The sequence below is a fragment of the Phoca vitulina genome, unplaced genomic scaffold, assembly GCF_004348235.1.
Source record: "Phoca vitulina isolate PV1807 unplaced genomic scaffold, GSC_HSeal_1.0 scaffold8, whole genome shotgun sequence".
NCBI lineage: Eukaryota > Metazoa > Chordata > Mammalia > Carnivora > Phocidae > Phoca > Phoca vitulina.
In genome coordinates this window covers 44,860,145-44,887,608 of record NW_022589711.1, presented here as the reverse complement: position 1 = coordinate 44,887,608, position 27,464 = coordinate 44,860,145, and the positions used below count along the sequence as shown (strand labels likewise).

At 49.5% G+C, this 27,464-nt stretch overlaps 1 protein-coding gene across 1 annotated transcript in view; it reads right to left on the bottom strand.

The window, feature by feature from the left end:
• PDIA5 (protein disulfide isomerase family A member 5) overlaps nt 1-27,464 on the bottom strand; it is an 89,298-nt gene that overhangs the window by 16,573 nt on the left and 45,261 nt on the right. Inside the window, exons 8-11 of the mRNA XM_032406692.1 lie at nt 22,779-22,846; nt 16,385-16,476; nt 16,220-16,291; nt 9,953-10,089 (exon numbers count right to left, since the gene is read on the bottom strand). Of these exons, the coding sequence (XP_032262583.1) occupies nt 9,953-10,089; nt 16,220-16,291; nt 16,385-16,476; nt 22,779-22,846 (369 nt within the window). The remainder of the gene's footprint in view (nt 1-9,952; nt 10,090-16,219; nt 16,292-16,384; nt 16,477-22,778; nt 22,847-27,464) is intronic.

Below are 27,464 nucleotides of genomic sequence, written 5' to 3'. Positions count from 1 at the left end.
CAGAGTTGTCCCCACGGGTGTCCAGGCTTGGGTACCCTTTCACACCGATCCATGTAATGAGATATTCTCAGGAAGATTCTACTGACATAATATGGAATATATTAAAATGAACTTTTTTTTTTTTTTTTTTTTGGTTCTCACTAAAATAAAAGGAATAAGTCATTCTTTGGGAGCTTACGGTTGGGATGAAGGGCTTCTAGAACTCTTAAAGGGGATTCCCCTCTCCCCACCCCCAGGCCTACCTCCAGGCTGACAGCTCCTTACAACCTGTCCCAAGATGCCAACCACCCCATTCTCCTGATGCCAGGGTGGCCTTCCCTGACTGGGGTGGTGGAGGCTCACCTTACATGAAGACAAGTTGAGAAAAGGAAGGTCACTCCTGATACTGCTCTGTCACCCAAGAATTCAGCCTGCCCTGCAGAGGAGGAAGTGAGTGGCCTGAGTCAGACCCACTCAGCCCAGGAGGCAGAAGGGAGAACACCAGGGCAGGCCTAAAAGGACCTGGGCTCAAGGCTCCAACTGGCCTCCAAAGAAGGCAGGAGAGGCAGGGCAATGCACCCCTCACCACCCTCTCCCCTAAACAGGATATGAATGCTGCGGTCAGGCCAGTGCCAGCAGGGCCCACGGTCAAGGTGGGCAGTGGGATGGAGCGGGATGGAGTGGGGGTGGGGGAAGGAGAAGAAAAGCCAGACATTGCCACTGACAGAAAACCACCATTTCTTTCCAAAATATCCCTGTCAATATTGCAGGAGCCCTGAAGATGAGAAAATTCACCTTCAAACCTTTATGAGGTTCTGGCCCTTTGATGCCACTGCCCTGCGAGGTGGTAAATTGACTCCATATCACCGGCCAGCTTCTCTGACTGGTGGGCCTGAGATGGACTCTGAGCTTGAGAACTGGCTCACTGGGAGGAAGGGTCTGTCATGGACATAGGAGGGAGAGATAGAAGATATGCCAGGAAACGTCCAGACTCTTGAGCTTGCACTCACGCCTCTCTCCTGAACTTCTAACCCTGTCTCCCAGGGCTCTCCTTCAAATAAAGAATTTGCCCTCTGTACTGGGCTTCCACACACTTTCTTTGGCAGCGCAATGAGACAGATAAGACAAAGCTCGTTAGAGCCAGAAATGGTGGCTCCGGGAGCTGAAGTGATAAACCTGGGGCCCCAATATGGGATTAAGCTGGATCTTCTGGCTGGAGTTCCCATCACTGTGTCCACACAAGCCCACCTTTTCTCCAAAGTTCTCCTGTCCACCAGCCCCCACTCCTCTCACCACAGCAGCGGCCCCGATGGACCAGGCATCTCCACACAGTGCCTACCAAGCTCCAGCCCCTGCTTCGAGTCGTCCATTCGTTCCCACCCAACCATCCACTCTTCTTCTACTCACAAAGTACTTCTTATTCATACGTTTCCATGGCATTTAATTTTGGACTGCCTTGTGACTGTTCTATTGCTGTCTTCTGATATTTAAGAGCAGCCAGGACATCTTTTCAAAGACATAAATCAGATCAAACTCCCTCGGTTAAAATTCTGCAAGGGCTTCCCATCACAGGTAGATTAAAATCCAAATTCTACCATGGCCATAAGCCGCACACCATCTGACTCTCCTACCTGTCCTCCACTCCGCAGCCCGTGGCCTTCTTTCTGTTCTATCAGACCAAGCTCATTTCTACCTCAGGGCTCGTCACGTGCAGTTACCTGGAACACGATCTTTCCCCCAGGTCTGTGCATGGCTGACCACTTCGCATCATTCAGTCTTTAGCTCAAATTTCACTTCCACAGAGAAATCCTCTGACCATCTGACCCAAAGGAGCCTCACACATCGTGCTCTCTTCCAATATCTGGTTTATTTTCTCAACCGTACTCAAAACAGTTGGGGTAATCTGCTTATTTGAACCTGTCCCTCCCAACTGGAGTGTAAGCTCCTTACAGGCTTGGCTGTCTGTCTAGCTCACCATCACATCCCTAGTACTGAGGATGAGTCCACATACTTTGTGGATGAATTAACCTTATGGTATATTGTTCAGGTTTACACCTGAGCACAAAAGGTTTAACTGGACTAAATTCTTTGGGGGCAAGAGTCATGCTTGTACCTGAATAGTTGCTAGTTTGACTAAACACCTCTATCTAGCATCACTAGCAGCCAAGCCAGTCGCTATGCATGTATCCTCACCTCCCCACCACCATTTATACACTTCTCCTGCTCCTTACAAGGTCTGGAATACATCTCTGGAAATCCCCAACATCTATGGATGTTGTTCTACAGCCTCTCATTCATACCCTAAAGTGGTCTTGGCTTTTGCTTCTAGCATCAATTCCCTCTGCTCCCTGAACAAGATAGGAAGGCTAAGCAATAAACTTCTGTAAAGAGAGTTTATGACAAGGAGACTGGCCAGGCCCCAAAGAGGAGAAAGGTCTGGCCAAGCAAACATCTCCTTTGCTGGTACCCACCTATTCTGGAGACCCGTGGGTCATGGGTAGTGCCTGCCTTGACCCCAGCCCCAGAACCCTGGGCCTGGCCTTCAGGATGTCCTGGCGGCGTGGGCTGCGGGACAGCCAGAAGAGGTTATAACGCAGGAGCAGGACTCCAGCCCACTGCGTTTTAATGTCCTGATTGTGATTTGATAGGCCATTAAGTTTTAGTGCCAAACTTCCTTGTTGGGTTTTTATCATCTGTGTAAGTGCGCATACGCTGATTTTCATGACCTGGCACAGAGGCTGCATGTCAACCCTTCGAGCACACTCCTTCCCGGCTATGGGAATGTTAGCCTCCCGTCAACCCCAAGCTTTCCGATTCCTCTGGATTACATGAACTTTAATTACACCTATGAGTTTATTACAGACCAGCTATGGAGACTTTCCTGGATCCTGGAACCAGAGTTTTCCAGGGGACCAAGATTAATCTGGAAAGTTCCCTTGAAGCTGAGGCTCTATAGGAGCCTGGATTTTCCTATCCATATTCCTGCTACCTTGCCTGGAACATGGCTGAGGGCATGTGAGGCAAGTGGGGCTCCTACAGATGCTAGCAGAAACACTCATGTTTTAACATTGTGATGAGCCCCCAGACACCTCAGGGCTCTTTCAAGGCTTCCAGCTGTCTACACAACAAAGCTGACTCGTAGACACTCACAGATACCCTGGGGCAGACTCACACACTGATGGATGCCTCCATCCATCACATGGCCCTCTTCTTGTGCAAAAAGAGTGGTTTTTTTTTTTCCCTTCCTTTATATTAGTGGAAAATGTAGATAACAAGATTTTAAATTTTTTCGTCCAGGCTTCTATCCTAAGGAAATAATCTGACGTGTGGACAAATATTTATGCATAAAACTGTTCTCTGCAGTGTGATTTATAATGCAGAAATACGGTAAACAACTCGAACCTTCAACATTATGGTGCTGGTTAAGTAATTTATGGTGCCATTATACAATGGAATATTATGTGACCACAAAAAGCATGTACAGAAAAGCATTTTTAATAACGTAAGAAAATACAAGATAATCTTAAGAAAAATGTAAAGGAAAAACATGGATGGAAAAAAAGGACTTAGAGAAATAAAATGAAATCTTTCCTCCCATCTGGCACAGTGGAATGAAGAATCCAGATGAATTAAAGAATGAGATGAAAAAAACAAACATATTATAACAAAATACAGAGCACTCGTTTTACATCCGAGGGATGGATTTCCCAAGCAAGCATGAATTGCAGGAGTCGGGGTGGGGAAAGGCAGGCTTACAGAAGGCTCAGGCATGCAGGTTTTAAACCTGGCACCACCTTTTTGGCTTAGTGACCTTTGGCCAGTTTCTCGACCTTTTGGTGCCTTTCTTTCCTAACCTGTAAACTGGGGATAATCATGATATCTACCTCATAAGATTTGTTGTGACTATTAAATGAGTTAGTATATGGAAAGTGCTTAGAAGGAATGCCTAATTCATAGTAAGTGCCCCATAAATATTCTACTTAGTATTTGGCCACACAAAATGCAAAGCTTTTGTGCATGAAAGGCACCATAAAGAAAGTTAAAGCTGGCCACAGGCTACAAAGAGAACATCTGGAACACAGAAACAGATGAAGATTACTACCCATAAGTACAGAGTACCAGCTCAAGGAGAAAAAGACAACCCAGTAGAAAAATGGGCAAAGGATACGAATAGGTGGTTCACAGAAGAAATACGGAAGGCTGACTAGCACATGAAAGGACACTCGATTTCTCTGGAGGCCAGGGAGCTGTGGACAAGCTGCCTTTTTGCCCAGTTTGGCAGGAACATAAGAGGCGGACAGTGTCCACAGCTGGCTAGGATTCAGACCCTGTCACACATGGCTGGGGTGCGGGCCCTGTCACACAGCACCGGGGTGCGGGCTGTCACACACGGCCGGGGTGCGGGCCCTGTCACACACGGCTGGGGTGCGGGCCCTGTCACACAGCGCTGGGGTGCGGGCTCTATCACACACCGCCAGGGGTGGTGGAACCTTTCTAGAGGGAAGCTGGCAGTATCTATCAAAGCTCAAACACACTTATCCGGTGGCCCAGAACTGCAGTTTCAGGAGTTAGTCATAAATACTTAGACATGTTCCCAAATACATAGTTTACAAATGTTCACTGCGTTGTTTGAATAACCAAAGGCTGGCAGCAAATGTCTATCAACAGGGAACGATTTAAAATCTCCATCTCAATTATTAAATACTATTCAATGGTTAGAAAGATCCCGTAGATTTATACACCAACATCTACATGTACACAATAACATCTTCAAGACCCACTGGTGAGTGAAAAGAAGCAAGCCACAGAAAAAAAAGACAGGAAATGATCCTATTTACATAAAAAACAGAAAGAAAAACACTGTTATTTGGGTAGAAGCACAGAAGGAGAAGGATGTAGTGACTGGTAGCAATGGTCAACTCTGGTCAGGGGACAGGGTGGGGAGCCGGGCTTTCACTGTGTGCACTACAGTCTTATGTCTCCCTTGAACCTCGCATGGCCAGCAACAAAAATGCTGTAAATATTATCCTTACTTTATTTGTGCAATTAAAAAATAAAAGTGATAGCACGAAGGAGTTTGATGGCATGATGGTTACACAAATCTACACATGTAAGAAAAATAAGTCAATTACCTATATGTTAATTAAAAAAAATTAAAAACAAGGGGGAAGAAAAGAAACTAGAAACCAAGTGAAAAATGGTTGCTTGTGGATAATAGGATTATAGCTAGTTTTTTTTCCCAATGTCATTTATACTTCTCTGTACTTTCCAGATTTTCACCAAGGTCATATTACTTGAGAATAAGACAGAAACTAAGAAGCAGAAAATCTGGAGTCTGACAGGGATCTGCCACCAAATCCAAAGAGACAGCCCAGTTCCTGGAAGGCAGGCCAGGCCCAGCAGCCTCCAGCACACACTTCTAAGAAAACATTTGGGGGGCACTTGGGTGGCTCAGTCAGTTGAGCATCTGCCTTCAGCTCAGGTCATGATCTTGGGGTCCTGGGATCGAGCTCCACATCGGGCTCCCTGTTCAATGAGGAGTCGGCTTCTCCCTCTCCCTCTGCCCTTCCCCTGCTTGTGCTCTCTCTCTCTCTCAAATAAATAAAACCTTAAAAAAAAAAGAAAGAATGAAAGAAAGAAAACATCTGGGCCTACTGGCAAGGAAAGGGGGTGGATGGGGCAGGGGCGCATGGGAGAGACAAGCTGCTCCTCAGGGACACCCTCCCTGGGAGCCCCCATGTTTTTTCTGCCGTCCCCACGGGAGTGATGCTCTCTCAGACAGTGTTATTACACCACTGTGTCCTCCCCTGGCCTCATGGAGGTACATGGAGAAGGAGGAGCAGGTGGGTGTTCTTGCAGCAAAGCACACAGTGACAAGAAGATGAATGACAACGTATCGTCTGACTTTTCTCCTTCAGGATGCTGCAGAAAGAAACAAAAGGCCCCTTGGAGCGGCAGGAGTCCGTGTCCTGCTGCCACACCCTTTGTGGACACTATGTTTGTCCTCTGGGGACCACAGAGCTGGGCCTGGTGCTGCAGCCTCCCACACCCATGCCAGGCTCCGCACTGGGGGCCAGATGGATGACAAAGGTGGAAGTGCTGAGCGATGGAGGGCTGCCCCCAGGGCTCTACTGAGGCCCAGGCTCTGTCCTTGCCCCGTGCAGTGCACACCCTCCTCTCAGAGCGCATTGCTCATGGGCCAGGACTGGAGCTCATGTACGTGGAGGGGCCCACCGTGTGCTGGGCTTGTGCTTATTTGCTCAGTGATGACTCAGGTATCAGATGTAGAGGATGCAGAAGGATCTGTGTGAGGTTTCTAATCCACTCCAGCTAGAAGTGAAGGGGAAGCGAGAGAAGGTGATGAGGCTGAGGTGGGAAGGAAGTGGCAGGAAAACTGGAAAAGAGGGTAAAGAAGCAGACCACTGGACAGTGGATGATATGCAACAATGAGGGGCACGGGTGCCTTTCCTGCCAAGAACCCAGGAGTGTAGCTCCAGAGGCGCCCGATGAAAGTTCTAGGCACAGAACCAAATAATTTGCCTCTGGAACCTACACATGCCAGGAAGCACCCACCCCGGGGCAGGCACCAGTCAGGTGGAAAGATGAAGACCCTTTTTCTTCCTGGCCTTTCACAGCAGAACCCGGGAAGGAACAGACATTGAGCATATACTCTGTGCATAGAAATAACAGTGTAAAGAGGGACTGTGGCTCTCTCTGGGAGTCAGTATCACAAATGTGAATTTTCTTCTCTATATTTTCCCGTATTATCCCTTTATAAAATGTACATGCATTCCTCTTTAATTACCAGAAAGTCATAAAAATAAATTCAGCTTTTCAGTTTGAGCCTTACTATTTCAGTCTGTTGGCATCTTCAAAAACCTTAAATGCAATTGTTCGATATTTTAGCTAGCTATCCTTTTTCCAGCTCTAACCTTTGCAGATTTAGAAGTACGCCTTGTTTTTTATAGTTTTAACAAAACTGCTGAATAAAAAACAAGTACCACCCTCCAGACTGAACCAAGCTGGACTCATAGTCATTCATAGTCATTCAGCACCAAGAAGGTGCTCCAGTCAGGCTGGCCCCATCCCACCCCTTTTCCCCCATCACAGTCAGGAAAGCGGAGACTGGCTTTTGATAAAACAAAGACATGCTAATTCATCAACCCAGTAATCTAATCTGCACAAGAAACGAACCAAGTACATCCAGGGATCCTTCATCCTTCATAGAAACTATGGTCTTCTCTGTTGATAGATCCCAACTTGTTTTTCTAAGTCTCCAATGTGGTCTGTTTCTAAAACTCTCCCTGTTTGGTTTGGGATGGAAACCTGTCATATTGCTGTGATTTCCAGAATTCACCTTTTATGCACTTGGGAAACCTAGGACAGCACTGCCAGCCTCTGGCCTCCTGACGTTTGGGTCACTCAAACACCACAGAAGTGGTTTCACAAGCACTGTGGGTTCTCTGGAGCACTCTAGCATGAGCTGCACAGGGAGGCAGCCAAGAGCTCTCTGCTCCCAGCTGTCCCCTCCTGGGTTCCGAATTCTCTCAAAAACCACAGGCAGTCCATCCCTTCCCAGGTGACAGACCATGCTCCTGGATACGGAGGGACTGTGTAAAGAGATGACTCAATGGGAGCTATAACAGGAAGCTTCACTGCATGCTTTTGCCCTGATCCCTGTCACTGTCAGTTGAGCAGAAATAAGCCCACACACGCGCGCGCGCGCACACACACACATGCACAGTGAGGGGGCTGGCAGGCACCTCATCAGAGACTGCAGGGTTCCTCACAAGCAGACACCCACCAGCGGAAGCCTTAGACGTCTCCGTTTGCTAAGTTTGAAATCAGAGCCCCCTCGAGAGGGCTCTGCACGGAGCGGGGTGGCTTTCAAAATATTTATTAATAACAATGACCGATGGGGAAAACAAAAGCTGCTATCTGTTTCCTAGTTCTCTTTCTCTAACTTAGCTCTAAACAACTTCATTGGTTTGTTTCTCATCCATTAAGCCCTTACTCCATGCCCACAGAGTGGGGCAGGGGTGGGGGAGGAGGGAAGTGATGAACAAGATCCTTCTGGTTCAGGGAGGGAAGAGCAGGAGTTACGAGGGAAGGGAAAGGGAGGGACACTACGGACAAGCTCCAGGCCCCAGACCCTGCAAGCATCAGCTCCTACAATGGGTTGCTCACAACCTAAGACTACAAGAAAGAACACAGACAAACATATTGCTTTTGGATAATGTACCAGATTCATCACAGGGGATATACACTCTGCACGTTGAGATGCATCAACCACAAACCACTGCTCAAACCACTCTGCACTGTGTCAGGCTGCAAGGGGCGACGTTCCCAGGGAGGAAGTGTAAACAGCCAGCCAGTACCTGCTTGCACTGCTGGGACAGGGATGCAGGCGGGCTGACCCCAACTGTACACGCAACGCAACTTCCCGCTGGCCTGGCTTCCACCAGCAGCCCTGAGATGGGCCGGGAGAGCACATGTCAGCCAGGTGGACACGCGACATGCTCACTAAGGCCTGGGCAGGGCTGGGGGTGAAGTGCTCCTAAGGCCCCATCATTGCCCTTTATCAGGAGGCTCTTTGAAACTTAGCTTTTGGGGGTGTTTTGTCAGTTTTCTAGAAATTCAGAAGAAGGGTCATAGGAAGAGTTTTCCTTTGGTTTCTCTCAAGAATTTGGCAATTCTCAGAAAGAAAGAGCTGGGGAAATCCCTAGCAGTGAGCGATCCGCTTATGAATAGCTCCCGACTAACCAAACCCGTGTGATACCCCGAGGCGGGGGGCGGGGGGCGCTGGCAGACCAGGGGGTCAGCAGTACTGCACTTACGGAGCAGTGAACAATTCGGGCCATTTCTGTGAGAGTCTCCTTATCTGTAAAACAGGGCTTGTCATCCTGGCCTAGCGGCGCTATGGGGAACATGACAGAGCTGACCCTGCGGAGAGCCACTGTATCACCACAGGGTGATACACAGCTGTTAGCATAAAGACCCCTCCTACCACTGCAACGATGAATATGACATTCTCCTCGCTCAATGTACCTCCACGGACTGGATGGTTACAGCACTGCTCCACAAAACAGTTATTTCTTGCCTGTTTTTCTTCTTCACAATCTCGTCCCTACCATCACTGGGCCAAAGAGCTGGCAAGAAGCTCTGAGAGAAGAGCCCCCCCACCCCAGCCCGCATATGCACCTGTCCCAGGGTGCTGAGGACCCACCTTGTTCACCCATGGGGGTGGGCCCTCCTTTCCCAGGAACTCTGCATCCCCGGGCTGTCATCCCCTTGCTCACCTTCCTAGGAACAACCTTCTCCCTCTTGGAAACAAATTACAATCAATTTTCCATTCTCCATGGGAATGGGGAGGACACAGGCCTAGGAAATTCCTGAGCTACAGGCCTTCCAGCCATTATTGCAGACGCCTTTTACAGCATTCACACATTTCCCTTCCCTGATCCACTGTGGCTGCTTCAGGCTATGAAACCTTCAGGTTGAAGCAGAAGGAAGGCATTCTAGATGCTGGGGGAGCTGAGGCTCCGGCCTTGGCCTCACTGTACCCTCTCAGCTGCTGGGCAAGATACAGGCCCTGTTGGGGGCCTCAATTTCCCCACCTAGATTAGGGGTGATTACTGTTCTAGCTGGTATCTAAGGGCCCCTCCAGTCCTAAGTCCTCCAATTCTGGGAAATCCGTTTGCGTTTCCTGATTCGTGCTAACTAGAGAGGAAGGCGCTCAGGCCCACCAGGTTGAGCTGAGGGGCCCTGTGACCCGAGCAGGACGTCGGTGCTGCCCCGATGGTGATGCAGGGTGGGCCCTTCCGTAAGGGCGGGGACCTCGCCTGGCACCAGGGTGTCCCGGCGCGAGGAGGCGTCCGACAGGCAAGTGCTCACTGGACTCGCGTCCCAGAGCAGTGCCCGCCCTAGGCTCAGGGAGGAAAGGATGTGGCGGGAGGAGTAAGGTTCCACTCACATGGGGCGTGGAACATGACGAGGACAGAGGAGTGTTCCTTCACAAACTGGTCAAAGTCTTCGTCGGTCAGGTGATAAACGGAGCCGCCCTCATCTGCCCAGGGAGTCTCGGGGACCTGGGGCTGTGGCGGCTGCGGACTGGAAGACCAAAAACAGGCAGAGCTCAGAGCAAGCCCGGGGCTGGGGCAGCCCTTACGAAATCCAGCCCCCTGGCCAGAGCCCCCATGGCTCGCGTGGCCTGCTGCCGGGGCTCACCGGAAACCCCTCAGTGGAGGAGCAGGGGGTGAGCGATCTGGCCCTGCCCACCTCGCCGTCCCCGCAGAGCCCCAGAGGTGCTTAACCGAATGTCTTCTCACAAACGGTGGCTTTAGCTACAGCTCCCCAGGCAGCTCAAGAAATCCCCTTCCTCCCAGGAATCTGGGGGTTTGACAGCGTCTCAGGCTCTTTCTAACTTACAGCAAACCGGCACGAATAAATAGCATCAACAAAGAATGACCTTTGGCGAAGCTCACCTGTTGTGTTTAGTAGCTCCCCATGGGCAAGGGCAGAGAGTGGGGAGAGGAGAGACCAGTTGGGGTGGCAGTGGGCGGGGGGCAGGCGTACGCGCAGTGGTTAGGAGGAAAGAGAGGCCGAGTGTCTGAGAAAGACCAAATCTGGGCGGGCGAAGGGGCCTGCCACATGGGTGCTGCAAGGCTGACCAGCGTGGGAGGAGGGTCATGAGGAGGAAGAGTGGGGCCGGGGGCACCCTAACCTTGACAGCATCTACCTATCCTTTCTAGAGACCAGGAACAAAGCTCTCCAGTTCTCCCCGAGGCAGAGAGCTGGATCAGGAGGAGCCGGGCCTGGAGGTCAGTCCAGATGCCCACTCCCCACCTGCTGGCTGAAAACCTCGGGAAGCTGCTGCCTAAGCTCCCGGGAGTCTGCTTCCCCCAGGGATGACGGCACGCTGCTATCTGCGTCACCAGCTGCTCCAGGGGGAGGCTCCAGGGGGAGGCTCGCAGGGGCCCTCTATTGCTCCAGAGCGGAGGACAAGGCTGCCGGTGACATGAGCCCCAGCTGCTTGGCCGCCACAAGCACCTTTGCCAGAGCCCCTTAACTGCCGCTCTGAAAAAACCCTTTAGGATGACAAATGTGAAAAGACAACCATTGTTTCTTGCCTTTGAGAGCCTACAGTAGAAAAAAAGTGTACAGTGCCGGCAGCCAGGGCTAGAAATCATGAGAGAGAATATGGCCGACACAATGGGATCTGCCGCCCCCACCCCATGGAGAGTCAGGGTTCAATGTCACCTTCAGAAGCCCTCCCTGCTGGTGGCCTCAGCAGGGCCCCCTGGGCCCAAGCAGAGGGAAGCAGCGGGAAGAGGGCAAACCATTTCCAGCCCATGTACATCCAATGTCAGATGGTGCTGGTGGCAAAATCATGCTTTGGGATGAGTCATTAGCCAGACAATGGTCCCAGACCAACACCAGGAGACTGAGGCTCCCACACTTGGGCTCCAAACACCACCAATTCCACTTCAGGGAACTTATCTTGCCAGTACAAATGCACACGTGCGAAACTATGTATGTTTGAAGCATTCACCGCAGATGATCTGCCATGCCAAAGACTAGAAACAACCTAGTGTTCATTGGTAGGAAATGGTTACATAAACTGCAGTCCATCCACACAACGGGGGCTGAGCACGATAAGGAAGAACAAAAAAAGCTCTCGATGCACTGACGTGGATAGACCACTGGGACACACAGAACAGGCCACAATGTACTAATTTTTGCATAAAGGAAGGAGAGATAAAAAATAGTAATCCATATGTGCTTGCATCTGCATAAAGAAACTAATCAAAGTTGTTGCCTCTAGGGGGTAGGAGGTAGAACAGGATGAAGGAAACCAGTGGGAGCGAGACTTTTCAATGTATAATTTTCAAGTATCTTTTAAAAAATTATTTTAATTAAATGAATGGAATCTATTCAGAAGTTAAAATAACTCTTAAACATCCTATGAGAGCACAGAATGGAGAAGCCACGGCTTAGCTGCAGTACAAGCACAGGAAAGTGCCTGAGAAACTTCTAGTTAAACACAGAGAACACCCTCTAAAACCACTAAAATAACAGAACAAGGCTTAAAAAACATAAGAACCCACAGGAGCAAAAAGAACAGGAAAGACAACGTGAAGAGAGGAAAAGAGGTCAGTGCAATTTTAGAAGCTAGGAAAGCGACTGAGCAAAACAGAGGGCAGAGGCCTGAGGTGCAGGATGAGGACAGGGGCGGGGGGCCCGACAGCCACACCAGGAGCAAAGGTGAAGGCTCTGAAGGACCTCAAGGCACCACCCCTGGAAGCAGGGCCATGGCAGAGGCTGGAAACAGGGCATATACTGAAAGCCTGAGCAGCTAAGGCCCTCAGATCCTGGCCCTCAGACTACCAGCCAGGTGAACACCCCTCTGCCACCCAGCAGACAACTGTTTACTTTCTGGAGAGGATTGAAAAGCTGGGCATAGTGGCACAAGGGCTCACTGCAAAGAGAAGGATTGAGTAGAAGTCTGAAGCCAAACACTATTCCTGACTTAGGCCTTTTACCATCGGGCTCCTTGAAGATCGGGGCTCCCTCTGATCGCTCCTGCACCTACTGCGCAGAACACATCCAGTAAACGCTTTCTGAATGAATGATGGAATGAGAGAAGAATGGTCGAAGGCACTGGAGGTGTTTAACCTGGAGAAGACAAGACGTGGGCAACACAACAGCTATCTTCAAACATTTCAGACTGCATCAGGAAGAGAAACGGACATTTATTTTCTGTGGCTCTGAAGTAGAGAAGCAATGCCAACAAGTGGAAGCTCCAGAGAAGGAAACTTCAGTCACTGGAAGGAAGAACCTTCTATCTACAATAGATGAGAGGGAAAGAGAGCCATGCTGGGAGTCAGAAGAGCTGGGTTTGAGCCCCATTTCTTCCACTTATCAGCTCTAGGGCTTAGGCAACCAATTTGACTTCAAACATCTACTAGACAGTGTATTTGGAGGCCTTTCTTTACCTCTCAGCTATATCTAGACAGATAATGCTCTGGAGTAAGACACTTTATAAATGTATAAAGCACTACCCAAATGTTCCTAGAGATCATTTATGACTGAAATCCAGAAATGGTTCAAACAGGAGTAGGTGACCCTAACATGAGTCAAGGCCTTGTTCTCCGAGGTGTCTGAGTGGGACTGAGGTAACTGCATCTGTTCTAGAGGTAATGCAAACATTACAAGGCAAACTGCTAGAGACAGATTCACTGATGTTTCTATTCCCTTCCAATCCTGCGACTCCAATTTACTGGGCTCTCCAGACTGGGAAGTTCACATAAATCAGACACTTATCTGAGGTTGGTGCCCGTGCCGTAGATAAGATGCAATAAGCATTGCAAGTCAAGAAAACTTTGTGATTGCTCTCAGTTCACTTCTGGTTGAAATAAAAACACACAGGCAGAAACAAGTAAATAGACTACTGTGCATACAACCTCTAGGTGCCAAGCCCAACTCAGCAGCATGAAACCTGCAGAGAGGACTGAGAAACGGAGCCAGTGGGAGCACAAGGGGGCACACCTGCCACGATCAACGCACCTACCCCAGAGTCCTTGCACACTCAGACCCCAAAGTCTCCACCTGGCCTCACCCAGTGCCCAGTGGCCAGCCACTCATGGGGGGAGAGGGGGGCACGAGATCTGGATTCCTCTCTCCTGGGCTTCTGAAAGTCACGCAGAGAGTTAGCAAGGCCGGATCCACGCTCATTCTTCTACACCTGGCCAAACATAAGCCCTGAGCAGCCAACGGGAAGGCCCAGGGAAGAGGTGCCAGGAAGCAGGAAAGGTGGGAACACTGCCAACCACCAGGATGTGGGATAAGATCGGTAAAGACTTTAAACACCTGTCACAGGGAAAAACCACACAAAGAGCTGGGTACACGTGGGGCGGCGGGGGTGGGGGGGGGGGGGGGGGAGAACTGGAAGGAAATTCACCAAAATATTACAACACATTATCTTTGGGTGGGGAAGAAGGAAGGGCTTTTCCTTTTGTTTAAATATATTTTTAGGTTTTTCTATAATAACATATCTCACTTGAAGAGCCTTGAAATCAAAAAATATTTTTTTAAAAATTAAGCCAGCCGCCAGCACAGCGACATCACTGGCTCTTGCTGGGGTGTGAGATGAGGGGATTCACTGGCGGTCCTTCAGGAGGTGGTCTCACTACCCTTGCTGTGCTGCGGGCTACAGTTATGCCTTCGGAAGAGCTGCCGCCACGAGTGCCCCTGACAGTGATCACCGGTGGTCAGACAGCTGGACAGGGCTGCCCAGGGAGACCCAGATGCTGCGCACCCCCCTCCCTGGAGTCACCCCACCAACCTTCTCAGCCTGCAGACCGGGACTGAACCAGAAACTGCTAACAAGGTTTCCTCCCCACATGCGGTGAGGAGAGGGAGAAAAGGAAAGGTGGGAAAAGAGGGGGGGGGCGCCAGCCCGGGGCTGCCTCCAGGTCTCTGTCCAGAGCAGAGTCTAGTGGAGGAGCTGGGGTGGCAGCGGGCAGAGAGGAGGGAGTGGGGGACAGAGTGCCAGGCCCCAGTGGGGAGATAATCACCTGTCTCACAAACTCCACTGACATGCTCCTCTTGTGTAGGGTTAGCAAGCAATTCTCAACACTTCAATAAAAAAACCAAAAACTAAACCTTTTCCTTCCAAAAAGATATGAGTGTATTTTGAAACCAGAAAAGGTTACAGAAGGGGGAGGGAGGCAGACAGATTTTATGCTCTGGTGACAAATGAGATTGCTATTTGTTGAAACCTTCTCCCGAAGCAGAGTAAGATGTGTCTGGCTGGAGGAGAGGACATGCTTATTATCAAATGAAAAAGGAAAACAGGGGCGTGAAGGCCCAGGTTAAAACAATGAATACATGAGAATGGGGGGCAGGGGCGGGCAATGAGGGAATCGATGAGAACAGAGATAGGACAATGCTTCCCGAGAAACAAAAGATGCCGTGCACACATGGTGTTACCGTTGGATCTTATCTCCCAGGGACCCAAAGAACAGAAGACTGGGAGTTTCAACCTTTAGAATCTGACAGTTTGTTTGTTTGTTTGTTGGGGGGGGGGTACAAAATTCATCCTCCTTCTCATTCTGAAAATACACATTTTCAACCTCCGTATCTTTGGATAACTAATTCTTTCACCTTGTGCCCCTCAGGTAACGATGTCAATGAATATCCACCGTGCCAGCACCTGGGGAAGGGGTAGGGGGCTCCAAGCAGAACTCCGGGGAGCTGCCAGGGCAAGCCTGGCCATGCTACCCGTCGACTGCAGGAGCCTGGGTAAGCTGCTTATCACTGTGCTCTGCTACCTTATTCATTAAATAATGAATAAGAATAATGTCTTCCTTTCCGGGCTGTTCTGAGGATTACATGAGAATCCATATAAAGTCTTTAGAATAGGGCCGGCCATGAAGTAGAGCCCAAAAAATGTTAGCTGGTATTATTCCAAGAATGATGCACAAAGAGCCACACAATGGCAGTGACTGGTATGTGCCAAACGGATGACAGGCAGAGCTCAAAGCAAGCAGGGTAAGTGCTCGGCTGGGATGGCTCGAGGAGGCTGCCAGGAGAGGCGGCCTCTCCCCAGCTCCCATGGTGGGGGAGACAGACTCCTCATCCAACACACCCGTCAAGGTCATGCCAGTCACACGCCTAGCACGGTGGGGGGTCCAGATAAGGGATACTCTGGATTACGAGGATCTAATCACATTACAAACAGGGATCACAAGGTTGCCATGAAACAGCATCTGTGGGGAGTGCACGTGAATGGTAAAGCACTCTGCAAATCTAAGGTTATCAGAGTATTTCTTAGGAGCTTCACAGCACCTCATACACTGTTGTATTTGAAGTAAGTGTTCAACTGACAATCCAATTTTCAGTAAGACCTGCAGTGAAGCCTCTCTCAAAACTGACATCCTAGATGAGAAATACCCCTATCCATCAGATAGATAGTAAGGGGAAGAGAACTATTTGAAAGGCAGTCACCATGGCCAGAGTCATACCAAATCCTCCCGATTCTCATATCCTAAACCCACAGAGACCCCATCCTCACCTAGAAGCAACCCAGAAACCACCGTTTGGGCAGCACAACGGGACCTTTCCCTTCCTGGTTCTCTTCCCCGCCCCCAGCCACAGCCCTGAGACCAGGGGCTACCCCGGGGTCTAGCTAAGGCCCCTCCCTCTAGGCGTACACTCCCGAGGCAACCGTCCCACTTACTTCTTCAGCCATTCCACAATGTCCTCAGCTGTGGACCCATAGTTGTCATACGGGAACAGAAATCGTCCTTTCCTGTGAAATGTGGACAGACAACGTGGGCTCAGCCAGGGATGCAAATGCCATCAGGGAGGGGAGTGAGCATCGGAAGGGAAGCAGGGGACTTACTCGAAATAGCAGATGGTGGGGTAGCCTCGCACATTATACTCCTCCTTGATGTTCTCAAATTCCGAGGGGTAGACGTTCATCCCAGCTAGCACCTAGCAGCAAAGGGAGAACAGGCCTATCCACACTTTGCCCCACAGACAGCCCCACCTTGTCTACACACAGCCCATCCATCTGTCCCACCAGAAACAGATGAAGGGGACAGAGCCTCACAGACTGATGTGCATCCCGGGGCAGCGGGGGAGCAAGGCAAACTAACCCAGCTGGGAATGACGGCCCAGAGCTCTGGAAGATGCAGGGTCTGGGCCAGGTGCTGGCCCTCTGTAGAGGGGCTCCTTTTACTTGCCCTGCAGAGGGGAGCCACCCCAGTGTGAAAACAAAGTTCTGAGGGCTGAGAAAGACACCTGGCCTTGCTACCAAGTTCAAACAGGTCCTAGAGTGGGGCTACTGCCACCCAAGTATGCATAATATGCTTTCTCCCTGCCCATGTCAACAAAGGTCGTACTCCTCTCCTAAGTTGCTGAGTCACCATTCAGCCATTCCACAACATCCTTGTGGCCTGCCTCCGTCTGTCCACCTCGGCTTTGTGTGCAACGTTCTCAGAACTCACAGCTCCTATGTGGCCAAGGAGAGAGTGTGGCTCTCATGACAATCCACCTGCCTGCCTCTCTTCCCTCCAGATTGCCAGATCCCTCGCTTCTCTCCTCCTGTTTGTAACCATTACCTACAGCCTGACTGGACCACCTCCGAAGTCTGAACTTGTTCTGGTTGCAGGGGCCCCCATATCCAACACCCCTAAGTGGGAAAGGAGAATTTTAGTAGCTGTGTTACTAAATACTAAGAACAACCCAGAGAGAAAGAAGTCAGAGTGGCCAGACACAGGAAGACTGCTCCTCAAAGGAGGGCAGCATGGAGGGGAGAGGAAAGGAAGTTCAAAAAGCCAGGAGCAGTCACAGAAACAGAGAGAAGAAACCTGGGAAGCCGATTGTGCTGAACAATATATATGGAAACACAGGAAGAGAAAAAGGAAAACAGTAGTCTCAATGGACAACAAACTTGATTCAAAAGACTGCATCCACTTAGGAATCATGTGACCTTGGGCAAGTCACTCACTCTCACTGAGGATCCTTGTGTGGGAGACGTGGGTGATGAAAGTAATCATAGGGCTCTCAAGAGAACTGAAGGAGATGACCCACGTCAGAGGACTCAGCACCAAACTGGTGCTCAATAATCGTCAAGTTCTTGACTTCCTACCAGATCCTCCTGGTGACGGAAGCCACCTGCACTCTGCCAGCCCCATCCTAACGGCATCTAAACATGTCTTTCCAACTGTCTTAGCTATCTAGCACAATGCCTGGCATACAGTGGCACACAATAAATGCTTACTAAATCACTGATTTCCCCCCCCAGCTCATCTGTGGGATGCTGCAAGAAACACGGGGAGAATAAGCCTGAAATAGAACTTACTAGAAGCCCTGGGACCCTCTAAAGGCCATTCTGCTCATTTCCCCAGACTGATTCAGCAGCCTGTTCCAGTAATAATTGTCTATTTTAAAGTTCTTTTTTTATTCTAATTGCTCTCCCTAGTGTCTGCACACATCCACCATGAGATTAATCTTCCACATCCTCCTCTTTCATTACATCACTTCCCTGCACAAAACCTTTCAATTCCACGGAATACGGGCTAGCATCTAACGCCACACTCAAAGACCGTATGGTCCCTAACTCATTTTCGAATTCTTCTTTCTTATAAAACTCTTAATTGTGTACTTCCTAGGGTCTAGGTTTTTTATTCTCCCAGGAATGGGAGAGTCTGAGACCGCTGCGCAGGGAGGAAGTTGGACTGCTTGCCGTCTAAGGCACCCTGCAGATGGCAATATACCACGGCGGCCAGGAGGCTCAGGCGCGGGCGTCAGGATGTTGCGTTTGGGTCCTCCCTACTCAGTAGATGCATTTCCTTGAACAAGTCAGTTGCCTGTGAGCCTCAGTTTCCTCCTCGGCAGCCACCTCTTGTGATTACTGAGAGATAGTACAGATAAAGCATCTACAACACTCAAAGTATCTACAACTCTCAAAATATGTTAGCCGTTAATGACCACAGTAGCCAAACTATGAAAAGAGCCCAGATGTCCACTGGCAGATGAATGGATAAAGAAGATGTGGTGTATATATATATACAATGGAATATTAGCCATCAAAAAAAAGAAATCTTGCCATTTGCAATGACGTGGGTATAATGCTGAGTGAAATAAGTCAATCAGAGAAAGACAATTATCATATGATCTCACTCATATGTGGAATTTAAGAAACAAAACAGGATCATAGGGGAAGGGAGGGAAAAATAAAACAATACGAAATCAGAGAGGGAGACAAACCATAAGAGACTCTTAACTCTAGGAAACAAACTGAGGGTTGTTGGAGAGGAGGTTGGGGGGGAAGGGGTAACTGGGTAATGGACATTAAGGAGGGCACGTGATGTAATGAGCACTGGGTGTTGTATGCAACTAATGAATCACTGAATTCTACCGCTGAAACTAATAATACAGTATATGTTAATGAATTGAATTTAAATTACAAAAATAAATTAAAAAATATGTTAGCCGTTTTCATCAATACTACTAAGAAGCTCTGCAATTCTGCCCAAATTTCCAGAATACATGCCGTGTTCCCCTGGCCCTTACTTTGTGTCTTCTAGTCCTTTTGCTTAGGATGCCCACTCCCCATCTCACAATTTCTACCTAAGATTTATTCATCCTTTAAGGCAAACTGAATCCCACCTTCCTATTGCAGCCTTTCCAAACCATCTTTGCTTGTGATGAACTTTTAGTTCTCAGGGTTTCTGTAGTACTCTTGTGCCTCTTGGGGGCATTTATTAATGAGATAAATATTTTTTTAAACTCCTTTATTTTAAAGATTTTATTTATTTATTGAGAGAGAGCACATAAGCAGGGGGGAGGGGCAGAGGGGGAGGGAGAAGCAGACTCTCTGCTGAGCAGGGAGCCTGGCACGGGGCTTAATCCCAGGACCCCGGTATCATGACCTGAGCCAAAGGCAGACGCTTAACTGACTGAGCCACCCAGGCACCCTGAGATAAATATTTCTTGAACAACTATGTACAAACACTTTTTGGAGTCTGTAAAGCCAAACGAGGCAAAACTGGTTTCAGCCTAAAAGTTAAGGCCACAAGGCCTGACCTGGAGCCACATGTGCTGGTGCCATTTGGTGGCGCGACTCGCTCTGCCTCATGATCCAACAGGAACAAGATGGAAGCTTCACAGAGCTGGTGCTCAAGGGTAGGTAAGAATTCCACAGACATGGAAGTGAGACAAAACAAGATGCAGCCCAAGAAGCAGGGAATATGCTGGTTTAACAGGCCAGTAGGACACAGAAGGGGGCTAGAAGAGAAGGCTGGACCAGTTCACTGAGCTCACTCTGGAAAAGGCTTTAATGCCTAAGCAAGCAGGACTTTATTCAGGGGGTGCTGGAGGGTTTTCCAGCTGCATTTTTTTTTTTTTAAGATTTTATTTATTTTATTTGAGAGAGAGACAGAGAGAGCATGAGCAGGGGAGGGGGCAGAGGGAGTGGGAGAAGCAGACGCCCCACTGAGCAGGGCTTGATCCCAGGATCCTGGGATCATGACCTGAGCCAAAGCCAAGAGTTGGACGCTCAACTGACTGAGCCACCCAGACACCCACCCCCCTTTTCTTTTTTTAATATAAACAAGTCAGGCTGTAAGGGGCAAGTCATGGGTCAGGAAGAGAAGTCAGCAGTCTCTCGCAATCACCCTGTGTGGGCTACTCAGGGCCTGACCCAGGATGGTGGGCAGAGAGAGGACAGTGGGTCGTGTGCATGTGGCCACACTTTTCCCCAGTTACGGAGCTGGGAAAGGATGAGAACTTTCTAAAGGTGCTTTCCTAAGAAACAGAACAAAACGTACCCCAAGCAAGAAAACACAGAAGCAAGGAAATGAATGATTTCACACAACACAGATGCCTTAGGCCAAGGTAACTAATACCTAGCCAAAGCTGGGCTTGAGCAGCCAGGCGGTCCAGGCACCCAGACGACCCCACTGAGTCTTCTGTAATGTTGTCTAGGGAACTGGAAGGGCCACTTTTTATGTTTCTTGACTTGGGCCCAGGCAGAAGAACAGGCACTGTTGTTGTTGTTTTCTTTTTTGGAAGCAGGTACCCTTAAAAGAAGTAATCTTCAGGGCTAATCTTGAGAAAGAGCCTCATGTGAGCCCAAGGCCAAGGAGAAAGACCTCGTCCCACAAACATCCTTCCCACTTTGTCTCTGTCTTTAATAACTGATGCTCTGACTTCCTTTAAAAAGAGGAACATCAGGGCACCTGGGTGGCTCAGTCGGTTGAGGATCCAACTCTTGGTTTTGGATCAAGTCATGATCTCAGGGTCGTGGGATCAAGTGTGGAGTCTGCTTGAGATTCTCTCTCCCTATGTCCCTCCCCCCACTTGTGCTTGCATTCTCTCTCTCAAATAACTAAATAAAATCTTAAAAAAAAAAAAAAGAGGAACATCATTTTTTGAGTAAATGCAGAGCTTAAAATAAAACGTCCCCAGGAGTGATAAGCCACACACTCCCTCATTCATTCATCAGCACATATGGGGTACCACTATGAGCTTGGCCCTGTGCTTGTGCTGAAGAACCAGACATGGACCAAACACAGCCCCAGTGCTCAAGAAGCTCACACTACAGTGAGAAAATCATATTATAATTAGTATCAACGGGTGAACAACGGGATGTGGAATAAAAGCAAAGAGGAGCAGACCTGGCCATGCACGGCAGGGATAAGCTCTGTGGGAGCACAGGAGGGGCTGGGAAGAATACTAAGTTCGGCAGGGAGATGTGCCACGGGCTGAGCATCTTCCAGATGTCACACAAGACTGGCCCCAAGACCTCGCCTGCTCTGATGGAGCTGGCCAGGCATTTGTGATCTGACCGGGGCTGGAGCTGTTTGACCTCAACCACACCACAGAGTCAGGAAGTTGAGTTGAGTTTTCTAAGGGTAAACGAGTGTGGGTAGGGAGAACACTAGGTAATTAAGTCTTTTCTCCAGGCGAAATAATCGTGAAATATGCTATCTACTGAGGCCCCAAAATGCAAAGTGAAACTTGCCCCAAGTGAAGTATCTGTGCCCCAAGGCCAAACATCTCTCGGCAAGTTGCTAAAAATTCCTTAGTGAGAAACAAGCAGGACCTGAATGAGGTCAAAAGAGAAAGCACCAGTTCTCTGCAACCCAATCTTGCAGGCAGCCCGGCGGGCGGGGCTGTCACCATGCCCAGGTGCTGCCATGTCAACTTTTTAAATTGACTTTGAACTAATCACCAACTTAATTTGATCCATAAATATCATGATTCAGATTTAAGACCTCAGAACTCCCTTCATGAGACTCTGGCCAGCCCCACCGTGATGGCTCTCCTCCCCACAACCTTTCATAAAACGTGTATGGATTTTTCCACGCTCCCTGGAGGAGCCAGCAACTCTTTTTCTGTTGCCGCCAATGGAAACAAAAACAAAATTAAAAAAACCCCTAAATGTCTGTGGCTCAGGGTAAGTGCAAAACTGGACAGACATACGGCGGAGAAGAGACAAGGCTGGTGGGTGGGGGCCGCACAGAGATGACCAGGACCATCAGTGAGGGGTCCTCAGCTTGGTGAGCTCTGACTGCCCGGTCTCCCCACCCCTCCTGCACCATCCCAGTTGCTCTTCCTTCCTGAGGCTCATTTCCTCAGTGGCTCCTCTTCCCCCTCCTGTCCCTGAAAGGTGGGCATCCCCGAGACAACCCTGGCTTCTGTCTGCTTCCCATGCCACACACTCTGCACACCGTCCCTCAGAGAGTGCCTGCAAGCTCAGGTCTCCAGCTCCCCGCCTGGACTACCTCTTTCTGCTGTCATTTCTATTCTTGTCCCACCACACAGGAACCACAGCCCTGGCAAGCTTGGCAGGAAACTGCCCCCTGAACCCGCTTGTGCTTTGGGCCCACCACTGGTCACCATGCCCCTTTCTTTGCCACTGGACTACCCAGCAACAGGAGCCTCGGCCCACTTTGGAGCCCAGCCCCAGTCATTCTGGAGCCCTGATGGTCTACTGATGGCCCCTGGTCACCCAGCAATACCACCTGTGCTTCTTGCTGGTTTCCTGGCTATTGCGTCACAGGCCTTGGCTGGACAAGCGCCAGATTCTCCTGGTCCCAGCAACCCTGTGGAGTTCTCACCATCCACCAAGGACAGGTCTGGATCACACGTGCAGGGAGCAGGGGCAGCAGTAGGAGGGGAAGTCCTCACAATTTTCAAATCCGCCCTCCCCCACCCTAAGCCCCTCCTCCATCGACTCTCCAGGTGAGCCGGCCAGCCCTGCCAGGCCCGGGGGCCTCACTTACAAAGTGGCCTCGCAGCTGGGTCGCGGCCTTCTGGAAATGTGGCATTATCCTCTTGCACATGCTGCACCCTAATAACGGGCAGGAGAGAAAGCAGACATGGTTATACCAGGTGCCAGACCCCTGCGCCCTGCCCTCCCTCCCCTCAGGCTGACCTCTGGCAGCAAACTTTTACCCAGCCTGCAGAAGGGCAGGACTGCCCCAGGGCCTGGGAACACAGAAAGACCAGGATGCAGAGGCCCTGCCCTCCAAAGAGCTTACAGTCTCAATGGCAGAAAATAGGACACAGCCCAGCAGTCCCTCAATAAACGTGGGACTCACTAAGCAAACACGACAATGGCTGGAGAAGAGCAAAGCAGGGAATAATTTAGGGCTGATCGTGAGTTCACCGGGAATTCCAGGAACCAGAAGAGGCGACAGGAAAGCGCAGCTAAAAGCCTCCCCTCACTGTCCAGTCAGGGGCTACGAATGAACATGAACCAGATGCCATTAGGAAGAAAACTGTCCAACCACAGATACGATGAGCTTTGGGATTTCCACGGCCCTTTTCTTCCAACCACAGGAATAATTAGGCAGTGAGTGGAGATGGGCTGGTGTGAAAGTACCAGCTCAGGCCTCGTGGGAGGAGCGCCAGGCCAGGATCGGCACACCTGAGTGCCTGTCTTCTCGTCATGCACTGCATGGCCCTGGACAGGTCACCTCTCCTCTCTGGCTCATGGCTCCTTCTGGCAAATGAGGAGGGTTGGAGCAGACAACCTCAGGCCCCCTCCAGCTCTGACATCGGACGATTCTATAATGTCTTTGGCTCAACCCTCTATGGGGTTCTGTGGTCTACCATGTGGTCGCACTCTTCTCCCCCTGGGGTGGTGAAGGCCCCCCAAGCCTTGGGGGACACAGGGCCCAGACAGCCAAGCCCCAAAGATCCACTAGTACTTCAGAGTGACCTTGATTTAAAAGCATGCCCCACCCCACATCAGTCAGAGCAGGCCACATTTCGGCGCTGACCCCACAGGGCACATGCACCGGTTTCTTCAGACATAAGGAATTCTGACATGACAAGCTGTTATTCTTTCTGACAGATGCTCTGCTGTAAAAAGGCTTTGAGATGCACCTGAAGGCTGCAGACACCAAAGCTGCCCAGAACCCTGTGTCAGGCTGGGTCTCATCTCAACATGACACAGGGGGACAGGGCCATGCAGCGGCAGGCTCACAAGCTCTAATCCATGTTAGCTAACGCCGTGGCAGACCGACCGCGGGCAGAGTAGTACAGATCAGAGAGGTGCTCTTACCCACCGGGCCACATACAGACTCTGGAGAACTGTGAGCAGGTCCAAGCTATCCCGGGACCACTGGAACCTCCCCAACACCAAGTCTACTGGACCAAATGTGACACAGGCTCTTTTGACATGGAGCTCCCTAAGTGCCCACGGTCCCTCCCTGACATCCCTGCCTGTCAGACAGATGAACACACACACTGGACACACGGCGGCATATGAAGCGTGGGCTCAGGCTCATGCCATTAGTACAGGCTCAGACTCCGGGAGACTCAGGAGAGTGGGAGCTGTTGCCAGGTCAGCACACAGCACAAGCCCACAGCTTCTGCCTTCAGAAGACACGAGGTACCTCTCTCCAGCAGCCCACACAGCACCATCCCCACAAGTGTCATGAAGAAAGGAATGTGACATCTGTCAGGGTACACTGTTTCCACTGTGGGACTTCACAGAGGCTGGACACAGGGACAACAAGGCCGCCTCAGCCAGGTGCCCATGCCCCAAGCTGGATGTCACACAGTAGAGACAACAGGAGGCCGCACAGCAGAGGAAGAAGCTTGGCTCCGAGGAGTAGGAGACCCAGGCCTGCTTCTCCCCTTGACCATTTGCTGCCTCTCTAAGCCTGGCCACGCGGTCTGAGCCTCAGCTTTGCCCTCTGTGGCGTGGAGACAGCACCTGACACTCAGCAGGGCAGGCCCCGGGAACACAAGACCTGAGTGTGTGCCCCCGGGAGGTCTGCAGCCATGGGGGAACCCCTCCACAGCGGACAGAGGCTGTCACTCTCAGGAGGGAAAATGAGTGGGGGTGGGAGGGCACTTGCTTTCACCCACTCTTTACTTGGTGACTTGATGAGGTGGTGGGAGTCGGACACCCTCTGGGCCACGTTCATCAGTCATAAGCTTAATTTATGAACTGTCCCCACAGGGGTGGCATCTCTCGTCCAGCTCCGCCCGCCTGCAGCCTGCAGCAGCCTTACCCACCACGTCCCCCGAACTCCCCGTGGACGGAGACCAGCAGTCCTGGGAGAAGAAGTTAGTGAGGTGAAGAGGTGATGGGAAGAGTAATAGGAAGCTCTGGGCCAAGCCAGTTTCCAATTTAACTTCACCAAAAATAGAGCTGGTACTGTGATCCCTATCTGAATTTATCTTCCAACGGATTCGACTGAGAGGCAGGGGAAGAAATAAGACTGTCACTCTCAACTCCCCAAAGTTAGAGCACTCACCCTTTTACTTTCTCACTAATTCAGTCAACAAACATTTACTGAATAGGCAGTAGGTCCTGAGGAACCAGATTCTTTGTCACAAGTAAAGCCTCCCACTGCCTTCGGGTTCATTCACCCCAAACATGATCAAAGGATCAGAGTCCTAAAAGACTTCCCACTTAGGGAATTGGTGTGTTTCCAGGAATAAGCTGAATTATGAAGCCATGAAGGCTTGAGTGGACAAGTATAATAAAAGCACAAGTTTGTTTTAATAAAAACAACAACAAAAGAGTTCTGGGGTTACCTGGGACCCAGGAGGCCATCCAATCTGACCCCTCCACAAATTTGAACTTAACAGCTCTGAGTTTTCTCCCTCCCTCCCCAACTACTAACTGCTCTGTGATACCAACAAGGGGTCTCACTTCTCCTACCCCAGCTTTCCATTATATAAACACAGTAACTATGCTTGCCTCTCTGCCTGCCGTGGTGAGGGGGGGCACACTGCCACACAGCCCGGGGAGGGGGTGCGGAGAGATGGCTCGCATACTCTAATGCAGACTGCTAGGGAACCACTCTTTGTAAGTGATCAACCAGTGTCATTATACTGAAACCCACACGGCTATACCATGATCCTGCCTTGCAACACGTACTGTATACTGATACACACTCTGTTTTAGTCTCACTTAACCAATGAATTGAGTTCTGAAGGCTTCTGAGACAAACCATAGGAGGCCCTGTCCTCAAGAGGCTGGGCAGGCAGGACAATTCCTGAAGCAACTCACAGCTGGGTAGTTAATAAGATCCCTCCAAGGAGAAACAAAAAGGGGTGAAACCAACCAGTGAACATTAATGAAAAAAAAATGACCCAGGGTTAAAGTGCAGATCATTCTGAGCAGAGCCAGCTCTAAAAAGAAGTGGGACACCAGGGTCTCGTTTCTATAGGCAAGCAAGGTGTCTGAGAGGAGACTGGGTTAGAGGGACACCCAGCAATCAACAGGGGCAGGGGAAAGGCTATTGTCATGGTGAATAAACCACAGGCCCAAGTCAGGCAGAACCACCATAACCTCATAGAAGGGCAGCCATCCAGGGAGGCATGATCACTCAGGTGGAAATGGGAGGAGTCTTTGCTCAAAGAACTTCTCAAGAAGGTGGATTCAAGGCAGGCTTTCAAGAGTAAACAGAACTGAAATGAGAAGTTACAACTCACATCACAGAAATAACAAAGGATCGTAAGAGACTAGTATGGATGATTGGTCACCAACAAACTGGACAATTTAGAAGAAATATGTAAATTCCTAGAAACATACAATCTTCTAAGATTAAATCAGTAAGAAACAGAAAACCTAAATAGACCAATTACTAGCAAGGAGACTGAATCAGTAATAAAACACCTGCCAACAGACAAAAGTCCAGGACCAGATGGCTTCACTGATGAATTCTTCCAAACATTCAAAGATTTAATACCTATCCTTCTCAAACTCTTCCAAAAAATTGAAGAGGAGGGGAATACCTCCAAACACATTTTATGAGGCCAAAATTACCCTGATACTAAAACCGGACAAGGATACCATAAAAAGAGAAAATTATAGGCCAATATCCTTGATGAACATAGACATAAAAATCCTCAACAAAATATTAGCAAACCAAATTCAACAATACATTAAAAAGATTATACAACACAATCAAGTGAGATTTATTCTAGGGATGCAAGGATAGCTCAATATCTGCAAATCAACCAACATGATACACCAGGTCAACAAAACGAAGGATAAAAATCATAAGATCATCTCAAGAGCTAAAGAAAACGCACCCAGTAAAATTCAACATCTATTTATGATAAAAACCCTCAACAAAGTGGGTATAGAGATAACATACCTCAACATAATAAAGGCCATATATGACAAACCCACAGCTAACATAATACTCAATAGGAAAAAGCTAAAAGCTTTTCCTCCAAGATCAAGAACAAGACAAGTATGCCCACTCCTGCCACTTTCATTCAACATAGTACTGGAAGTCCTACCCACAGCAATTAGGCAAGAAAAAGAAATGGAAGGCATCCAAATCAGAAAGGAAGAAGTAAAACTGTCAGTATTTACAGATGATATGATACTATATAGAAAACCCTAAAAACACCCAAAAACTGTTAGAACTAATAAGTAAATTCAGTAAAGTCACAGGATACAAAATCAATATACAGAAATCTGTGGCATTTCC